General features: G+C 42.4%; 1 protein-coding gene and 1 long non-coding RNA gene across 3 annotated transcripts; both read left to right on the top strand.

The window, feature by feature from the left end:
- Positions 1-2483: 2483 nt before the first annotated feature.
- On the top strand, positions 2484-4008 carry LOC117563900 (uncharacterized). Of its 2 annotated transcripts, none has more exons than XR_004571718.2 (3): positions 2484-2639; positions 2705-3097; positions 3896-4008. It is a non-coding gene; the product is annotated as an uncharacterized LOC117563900 (long non-coding RNA). The 2 variants fall into 2 exon arrangements; XR_007954601.1 differs by having other exon boundaries at positions 3876-4008.
- Positions 4009-6923: 2915 nt separating this feature from the next.
- Positions 6924-9110, top strand: LOC127565113 (uncharacterized). Its single transcript, XM_052002258.1, has 6 exons — positions 6924-7290; positions 7342-7475; positions 7611-7775; positions 7980-8318; positions 8370-8612; positions 8706-9110. Exons 1-6 carry the CDS (start codon positions 6924-6926, stop codon positions 9024-9026), a joined length of 1569 nt encoding a protein of 522 aa, XP_051858218.1. The 3' UTR covers positions 9027-9110.
- Positions 9111-9719: the final 609 nt, after the last annotated feature.

Genomic DNA, 9719 nt, shown 5'->3' with positions numbered 1-9719 from the left:
CAGACTGAAAGCGGCCCACAAGCGAGAGTCAGCCCTTAGCACAATGCTGAATGCCAAGTGTCAAAATATTTCAGCAAATTTTTTTTATGTTAATTTTCTATTAATAAAATAAATATTAAATCAGAGCTGTGCGGGGTGACAAATGTCGCAAGACGACTCCCTTAACCGATGACTATATTAGAGACCAAAACCACTAATTTATCCCCAGAGACTGGGGACCAAGGTGGAAGGATGGATGGATGGATGAGGAGGTCAGAGGTGGGTAGGAAAAGCGGAAAAGCGCATACACAGCTGTTGCCTGGCTGGCTGGGAAACACCCTTCGCTGCGGGTGGTGACTTTGATTGGAGCTTTTCTTTTCCATTTTCCTTTTGCTTGCTTCTATTTAAATTTCATAAATTTAAGACTCACTGAGCCAATTTGATATTGTGTTATTAAATTTAACGTTTGGCTAACTCCCGCCTACTTCCAGGCTTCTCCAATTCGAAGTCCAAGTCCAAGTAAGTCGTTCATTTTCATGGCTCTGCGGCATTTTGTTTTCTAATTGTTATGGGACAACAACAATAGAAAGTCGAGCTGTTGTTGTTTGTTGTTCGTCTTCTTCCAGTTAGTGTTAACCCTTTTGCGTCTTAGTTGCCACGCGACTGCTGCTTAGCGGCTCATTAGCCAAGTTTTATGTTGCAGCCAAGTTGCCTGCTGAATGGGTCGATCGTTGAAGGGGAGGTTGCAGCAGCAACGTTGAGGAGAAGTTACCCATAATTTGTAGATGTTGTAAAACTTTTGGCCGTAAACAGGCGAAAAGATGATTTTCCACTTGCGCCTCGCAGCAAGCAATAAAAATTCGGTGTTAAATTTCAAATTTACTCACAAAATATTGTCGAATGCTGCGAGGCTGCAAATTATGCGAATCGATATTCAGATAATTACACTTATTTCAGAATAAAACTGGAGAAGCGGGAAACACTTTAATTGAAGGTCGAATAAGGAGTAAAATTAAATTAGAAACGATCCACTTGCAACAGATTTGTAAATTCACCTAATATGCAAATTTAAATATGTTAGTCATTAAAGTAAAATGGAATTTTAAATTGCTTAAGTAACTTCATAATTGAATTATTTTTTGTAATTAAATAAATGTAACGATGGCACATTAAAGTGCAATTTTAGATTGCATGCCTTGTTGGTATTAGTTAGCAATCTCTCCATCGATTGTTATCCATTCGAGCACTTTAATGTTTTTCGTTTAAGTGCAACGAATGGGAGCTTAGAATGCAAAACGCAGAACGCGCGTTGCATGCTGCAAATGCTCGTTAAATGTGTTCGTTGTGCAGTCACGAAAACAGGTAACAAAGTTTTGCAGTCAAGCCACCTACCGAAAAATATATTACCGATGCACACAGCTAGCTCCCCATTTCGGGGCAGTGCATTACGAGCTGTGTAAAATGTGTCTCTGGCCCCAAAACAATTTGCCAGCAGCTATTTTGCATTGCATATTTGCAGGCGCATAACTGTCTGCCTCCGTTGCTGTTGTTTTTGTTGTTTGCTGCTGCTGCAGCTGCCGGAATGTGCAACTCAGTGTCTGACTAACCCGTTTACCCAAGCTGGCGCCAGCTTGCAGCATGCAGCATGCAGCAAGCAGCGGAAGCTACTTGTTGGGTTAATGACGTCGTAAAAAGTGCTGCAGCTGCTGCTGCGTGAACTGACACCGTTAGCTACTGGAAACCCTCGCAACGAACTACCTGGTATAATAATTATCCGCAGCTTTTCCTTCTTCTCCAGCTCGCTTTCTCTCTGTCTCTCTTTCACTTGTTTTCTCATTCTCTTGTCTCAGCTCAGATTGCAGTCTGTACTGGTTACAGTTGTGTTTAAAGATGCTGCCAGCGAGCAGATAACAAGCAAGAAAGCGATGGACCAAATGATGTATACGATAATAGTGATGCTACGACGGCATTGCTCGTGCTTTTGGTATTAATTCCTTTCGTCTCGACTCGGATCCAATAAATCTCAAATAATTTAAGACGGAACTAAAAGCATTTTAAGTTTTTGCTTAGAAATCAGAAACATTTTTATTATAATTGTTGATCAGAAATAAGAAATTCGTATTTTACTTTAGGCGAAAAGTAAGAAATTATTAAATTAAGAATATTTTTTAAATACTTAAATTTTTATTTTATGTTTTTATTCGTAACACAGAAAGAAACAAATTATATTAATAATTTTTTTTAAGTCAGTATAAAAATATTTGCTGATCTATGCCATTTTATAAATCTATAGTAAAAAATGTTCCACATTTTTAAAGAATTCTCTATAAATTATTATAAATTATTATGTAAATTTCAAATTCTTTAAAAATTGTTTCAACTTTATAAGATAAACTTAAAAATTAAAGTTCTGTTAGATTCCTCTTCAAATTATTGTCTAAAATAATAAAAGTGAGCCCATCTCAAGCATGCCTTGTGCTCATGCTCAGTAGACTAAGCTATTGCAAAAAAATTATTTAAAGAAACTCTCACATTTTATAGAACTTTCGTCTTTGCCACATCAAGTTGAAAGTACTATAATAAACAGCAAAATTATTTCCTCCAACATTTTGGGCTAAACGAAATATTATTTTTCTTGTTCCTATTTCTGTGAAGTGCAGGTGAGATTTTAAAAAAAAGGCTAAAATTTCATTAATGGGCATTTCAACACCGAGATCACTTGCAGCACCAAAGAAAGGGAATCATCTTTAAGATGTGCGGATTCGGCTGTGGCAGCTACGGCTTTGGACCTTGGGGCGCATGTGGACCTTGGTCAGGTGCCTGTAGCTATGGTCCGTGTGGCGGTTGTGGCCCCTGTGGGGGTTATGGATTCTACGGCGGCTGTGGGCCAATGCGGGGCTGTGGTCCCTCTGGTCCGGCCTGTTGGCCCTTTGGCTTATATACGTGCTGAGCTTTGGAATGAAATTAGGAGCAATCTCGCATCTGAGCGTATAATGCCCCGACCGAAAGTTTCGCGGCACTGAAAGATGGGTGTTGCGTGTCTACATGAATCTTGGATTATTGGGTTTTTGGCTCTGTGGCTCTGTGGCAAAGCAACAAACACCCAACAAAGCACAAGGTAAGCTCTGTGTGGTATTCGTTTCAAGCAGCTCCCCTGTCAGTGGCGTCAGTTTTTGGCCTTGAGGTGTGAGCAATGTTAGCTAGCAAGCAAGGAAACAGATTGCGGAGCCATTTCGAGTGCTAGGCAAATTGAAAATTGCTTGACAGCCGAAACAAAGCGCAGTGCTTGTGCGTTGCCAATAAAAAATTTTACAATCGCAAATAGAGAAGGTCGAAAAGAGGACTCGGAGGGTGGGCGCAATTCAATAACTCGTGTGCAAAGAGTTGACGTGCGTTGAGAGGGGTTGGGGTTCGATTGTAAACAAAACTCGTAATTTGAATTCCTTACCGAGGCAAAGTCGTCGCCGTCGTCGTCGATGTCGTGTCGCGTGTGTAGGTGCAAAAGGTAAAGCGGATTTCATTCTCTTTCATTCCCCGTTGTCGGTGGCAACATGAAAAGCGCCAAAGAAAGCTCAGCTAGCAGTGGGACAGGATGAGTGTGTGCGTGTGTGATTTTTATTACGGAATTTTTCGTGCTTTTGTGTTCATTGTTTATTTGACTGTTCTTTTTTTGTGGGATGGGCAGTTGGAGAGAGAATTTAGCACCGGTAAAGCCGCCTGCAGTGCCAGCAAAATTGTACTTTGCTTTATGCCGTATTGCCGTTGCAAATTGCTGGCGCTCTCTGTTGTTCTGTAGCTGCGCTACGGGTGGGCCTGCTCGAAAGTATGCTATAAAAATTTGCAATGCGAAATTTCCAACAGCTAACTTTATTAATGCAAATGTGCTTTTACAAAAGTAATCCAAGTTCATTTACAGATTGCTCTTGGACAGTTTTGCCATATGGATCGATGCTGCAGATTAACCTTAAGAATTTCTGTAACTATGGCGTAAGAGCAACCACCAATAAAATTGTATTGTCTTGAAGTAAACTGCAATTGTTTGATTTCGTTGCTTGCCTTTCTTAGGCTCTGTTCCTTCTGCTAGTGGTTCTAAGCCCTGTACATGCTAGCTTACCTTGTTTACAAGCCTACTTCCCCCTCCCTCACATCTCGTTTGTTTGCTACGCCAACGGCAGTTGACAACATGTCGCGGCAAATGGCTGGCGGCCTTAAATGGCAGCGTGAAGAACACAAGCAAAGAAACTGAAAGTCATGAAAGTCGCTTGCTGTGTTTGTGTGTGTGCGCGTTTGCTTTTACTTTTTAGCCTTTTGCTGTTCACATTCCTGTTGCGCTTAATGTCGCCTCACGCCCCACGCTCCACGTCTCCCTCCTATCTTCGCTCTTTAGCAATTTTCATGCTGTGTCACGTTATTTATTTCTGTTGTAATTTTTGAGCCTGGCAAAACCCTTTCACAGTTTGTGCTGGCAAAAGTTTTCTCCTACTGCCTCGAAATTAACATAAAAGCAACGTTATCACAGTGTGGGCGTGGCATATGTGCATATGTGTGCGTCGTGCCTGTCTCTTGGCTGTTTAATTATTTTGTTAAACAGTCGCAAAGTTACGATAACGCCGTCAAAGTAGGCAACGCCCCACGCGTCTTCATTTTGGGATCTCCCGCGCTCCTCTCGCCGCTTGTGTCAACCATTTTTATGGGCAAAACATGTTGGCCAAGCCGTTAATACACAATCCTTGGCCGCAACTAACCCCCACAAAGTAATGGACAGGCTGTGCAACAGTCGAGTCGCTCTCTCAATAAGCCTTAAAGCGCATTGTGGTCACTTTTGGATGTCGTTGTTCGCCGCCGCTCTTTTTTTTTGCTGGTCAACTAAATCCCCTTATGCTATTTTTGTAAAGCCCATCTCAGGACGCTTGACTTTAATGGCACTTTGACAACAAGAGTTAGAGAGGGGACCGGGGAGCGGTGACTTGGCAAAAGCTTGGTTGTGAGTGTCACGCATTTACAGAGCGAATACCTTAAATACTTTTTGACTTTTCTTTTGAGCCAAGTGCAAAATATGTCTTTGTCGCAGTCCGCAGTCTCCCCTTTAGCCCATTGCGACCCCACAAATTACTCACACACACACATGAGTGTGTCATTATTTGCTTTGACGAGCCGCAAGTTGGATGGGGTCCCTATGATAATATGAAAACTCCTTTGACTCCCCTTTGGTCATAGTACAAAAGAGTGAAGCTGCTATTTAAGCACTTTCAGCAAAACGAGGCCAATTTTAGACCACATTTAAGGCAATCCAAAGTATTATTTGTGTTGGATACTCTTACTTTTTAAGGGAATAACTGCTATAGTATAGAGTTATAGTAATAACATTTGAAAAAAAAAATAATTTTAAGGCTAATTCATTTGGAAAAACTCCAAGCTAAGACTTGCACACTAAGGATTAAATAATTTGAGATTTAACCATTTGATGATTTCGATGATTTGTGTAGAATATATATTGCTGATCTGTGTCACTAGCCAAGGCGATATAGCCATGTTCATCTGTCCGAGAGCCTGCATAAAAGCCTAGATCTTAGAGTTAGAGACATTTTTTTTCGATACCACTTGAAATGTTTGCACGCAGATCAAGTTTGTTACAAAAATTTTGCCACGGCCACTTTCTCAAATATGTACATAAATATCCAATAACTAAAGCTATAATTGCGAATTTTGATGTTATATTACAACTGTAGTATTTTATGATTTATTTTGGGTGTAATCGAATAAAGATAAGTTATTAAAAAAAACGTTTTTAAGGCTAAAAACGGGTCTTAGTAGCTTTGGCTGAGAATCTGGTATATTTTGCACTCTGTGACTTATTTCGTACTTTATCAACATAACAAATATGGTCTTTGGTATATTTTATTATTTTTGTGGTACATAATTCGGTATATTTAAAGAATAATACTGCACTGTTTTGCTTTTATTCAAAATGGCTTTCTTATTTGTTTTTTCATAAAAATTGTTTTTTAAAATAACTACAGCAATTTTTAATTTGATTCAAGCCGACCCATAACTAATATAGAGATTATTATATGTACTAAAAAGCATGACTCTATGTTAGCTTCTAAATTATGTTTACTATTCGATTGCATGGTAATAATCTAAAATATACTTTATCTGCAAGCAAGGGTTACAAGTGTTGCCGAAAAAAATATATGTTTATCTCGTAAAGCCTTTAAGATTCAGTGTTTCATACAGACAGATAGGAGGACAAACTTAGCCCTATATTCTCGGTTGTTAACGCTGATCACTTTACAGGTTGTCAGATGACTCCTTCTGCTTGTTATATATGAACATACATTTGAGGTGGCGCAAAATTAATAAATAATAAATTAATATTTAACCTTCTAAAATATCAGTATCAAATATTTAACTATAATATCTGGAAAATATTTAAACATACTTTAATATTAATTTGTATGTTATATTTGCCCTCGTTAATAAAAATATCCTTTTCATTACACTTTTTGACCTGTATTGGCATTTGCATTTCTTTATTTTACATCAATAAATTGAACTCTGATTGAGAGTCGTATACTTAATCAATTAGCATGTAATCTGGTGGATTTTGTCATTTGCATTTTCCTTCTGCATGAAGCGGTTTCAATTGAAGCTTGGTCTCTGTTTTGACTGCTATCTAAGCCGTGGGCTGCACACAGCGGGTATTCTCGGGCAGATCACAGATGCCCTTCAGGGCATTGAAGTACTTGGAACCACAGCTAACCTGCAGAGGCTTACCGTAGCGACAGATGTAATAGTTGTTGCAGCTCGTCAAGGAAGCCAGCATGAATCCGTCGGGCTTATTGCGGCACACGTAGCTCGTATAGATGTCCATATTCAGCTCACTGGATGTCGATGACATGTGCATGGGCTGTTGGAAAACTTCTGGCAAAGGACCATTTGGCATGGCTACCGGACGCACTTTTTGGGACGAGTGCACTAACTTGTTAGACGATGCGGCTGTGGGACATTTTGTAGTAACGACTGGAGCACATGGTGTGGTTGTTACCTCAACACAAGGAGTGGTTGTTGGATCAACGCATGGAGTGGTTGTTGGATCAACGCATGGTGTGGTTGTTACCTCAACACATGGAGTGGTTGTTGGATCAACACATGGAGTGGTTGTTGGATCAACACATGGTGTGGTTGTTACCTCAACACATGGTGTGGTTGTTACCTCAACGCATGGTGTGGTTGTTACCTCAACACATGGTGTGGTTGTTACCTCAACGCATGGTGTGGTTGTTTTCGTAGTGACTTCGGGAGCACAGGAGGTTGTTGACTTGGTAGTCACGGTTTTGGTTGTGACTTCGGGAGCACAGGTGGTTGTTGCCTTGGTGGTTACGGTTTTCGTTGTGACTTCGGGGGCACAAGAGGTTGTTGTTACTTCAGGAGCGCAGGAGGTGGTTGTTGTTGCCTTGGTGGTAACGGTTTTCGTTGTGACTTCGGGAGCACAGGTGGTTGTTGCCTTGGTGGTTACGGTTTTCGTTGTGACTTCAGGGGCACAAGAGGTTGTTGTTACTTCAGGAGCGCAGGAGGTGGTTGTAGTTGCCTTGGTGGTAACGGTTTTCGTTGTGACATCGGGAGCACAGGTGGTTGTTGCCTTGGTGGTCACGGTTTTGGTTGTGACTTCGGGGGCACAAGAGGTTGTTGTTACTTCAGGAGCGCAGGAGGTGGTTGTTGTTGCCTTGGTGGTAACGGTTTTCGTTGTGACTTCGGGGGCACAAGAGGTTGTTGTTACTTCAGGAGCGCAGGAGGTGGTTGTAGTTGCTTGGTGGTAACGGTTTTGGTTGTGACTTCAGGAGCACAGGTGGTTGTTGCCTTGGTGGTTACGGTTTTGGTTGTGACTTCGGGAGCACAGGTGGTTGTTGCCTTGGTGGTTACGGTTTTGGTTGTGACTTCGGGAGCACAGGTAGTTGTTGCCTTGGTGGTTACGGTTTTGGTTGTGACTTCGGGAGCAGGTGGTTGTTGCCTTGGTGGTTACGGTTTTGGTTGTGACTTCGGGAGCACAGGTGGTTGTTGCCTTGGTGGTTACGGTTTTCGTTGTGACTTCAGGGGCACAAGAGGTTGTTGTTACTTCAGGAGCGCAGGAGGTGGTTGTAGTTGCCTTGGTGGTAACGGTTTTGGTTGTGACTTCAGGAGCACAGGTGGTTGTTGCCTTGGTGGTTACGGTTTTGGTTGTGACTTCGGGAGCACAGGTGGTTGTTGCCTTGGTGGTTACGGTTTTGGTTGTGACTTCGGGAGCACAGGTGGTTGTTGCCTTGGTGGTTACGGTTTTGGTTGTGACTTCGGGAGCACAGGTAGTTGTTGCCTTGGTGGTTACGGTTTTGGTTGTGACTTCAGGAGCACAGGTGGTTGTTGCCTTGGTGGTTACGGTTTTGGTTGTGACTTCGGGAGCACAGGTGGTTGTTGCCTTGGTGGTTACGGTTTTCGTTGTGACTTCGGGAGCACAGGTGGTTGTTGCCTTGGTGGTCACGGTTTTCGTTGTGACCTCGGGAGCACAAGAGGTTGTTGTTACTTCAGGAGCGCAAGAGGTTGTTGTTACTTCAGGAGCGCAGGAGGTGGTTTTCGTTGTGACTTCAGGAGCGCAAGAGGTTGTTGTTACTTCGGGAGCACATGGAGGAGCGCAAGGAGTAGTTGTTACTTCGGGAGCGCAAGGAGTTGTTGTTACTTCGGGAGCGCAAGAGGTTGTTGTTACTTCAGGAGCGCAGGAGGTGGTTTTCGTTGTGACTTCAGGAGCGCAAGAGGTTGTTGTTACTTCGGAAGCGCAAGAGGTTGTTGTTACTTCGGGAGCACACGGAGTGGTTGTTGCTTCGGGAGCGCAAGGAGTAGTTGTTACTTCGGGAGCGCAAGAAGTTGTTGTTACTTCGGGAGCGCAAGCAGTTGTTGTTACTTCGGATGCACAAGTGGTGGTCACTGTTTCAGCGCAAGGTTCAGCAGCAGTGTTGCTACCAATGACGGCGAACGGCGCGACTGTTTGCTTAACTTCAACGCAGCCAGTGTTGTAGTTGACACATTCCTTGATCTTGGCATCGAAGAAGTACGAACAGACAGTCTCGAGAGCGAGACCACTTTGGCACTCGTAATACTTGGAGCAGCTTCCGGGCACCAAAGCGCGGAATCCATCAGATTTATTCACGCAGACAAAGCGACGATATAGCTGATTGTTCACAGCAGCCACTGAGGTTCTGATGTTGGCAGCATTGCTGACGGCCACCAAAAGGGCCAGACAGCCGAGGACTAAAAGAAGGAAGAATTACGAATTAGTCCTGATAGTGTGTCTTATATGTGGTCCTCTATATACCGTAATGGGATCTCATTTTCTATGTAGAAATGAGATTGAGAAGCTGCTATTCCTTGGTTATCGATCGCTGGTAGCAAACTTGCTACAGATGCTTTCCACAAATGACATTGCTCCCAGTGGTAGTCGCTTTTATATGGTAGCTGCAGTGTAGCGATACGCATCTCTGCTACATGATGTGGTTGCCTTATCTCACATGATAGATAGATAGCCAGTTACCTTGATATTGACTGCTGCCGGGAGGCTGTGCGGTAAGTGTCTGCAGTGTGTTTGATGTCAGACCTATTGGCATATCTTATCGATTACAATTGGTTCGTCACCATTTTTCAATTTATTTAATTGTTTTGTACTCGGAAATGTAACAAAGAGTCCCTTACAAATCTCCATAGTTCCCACTGTA

The sequence above is a fragment of the Drosophila albomicans genome, chromosome 2L (genome assembly GCF_009650485.2).
Source record: "Drosophila albomicans strain 15112-1751.03 chromosome 2L, ASM965048v2, whole genome shotgun sequence".
Taxonomy (NCBI): Eukaryota; Metazoa; Arthropoda; class Insecta; order Diptera; family Drosophilidae; genus Drosophila; species Drosophila albomicans.
The sequence above is the reverse complement of the archived record's forward strand: the minus strand, read 5'-3'. Positions and strand labels throughout refer to the sequence as shown.

Coding starts and splice junctions, on each gene's coding strand:
- LOC127565113 (XM_052002258.1), top strand. CDS start 6,924: ATGGCTACCGGACGCACTTTTTGGGACGAGTGCACTAACTTGTTAGAC. Junction 7,291..7,341: donor AGTGACTTCGGGAGCACAGG/AGGTTGTTGACT, acceptor CGGGAGCACAGG/TGGTTGTTGCCTTGGTGGTT. Junction 7,476..7,610: donor TTGTGACTTCGGGAGCACAG/GTGGTTGTTGCC, acceptor TCGGGAGCACAG/GTGGTTGTTGCCTTGGTGGT.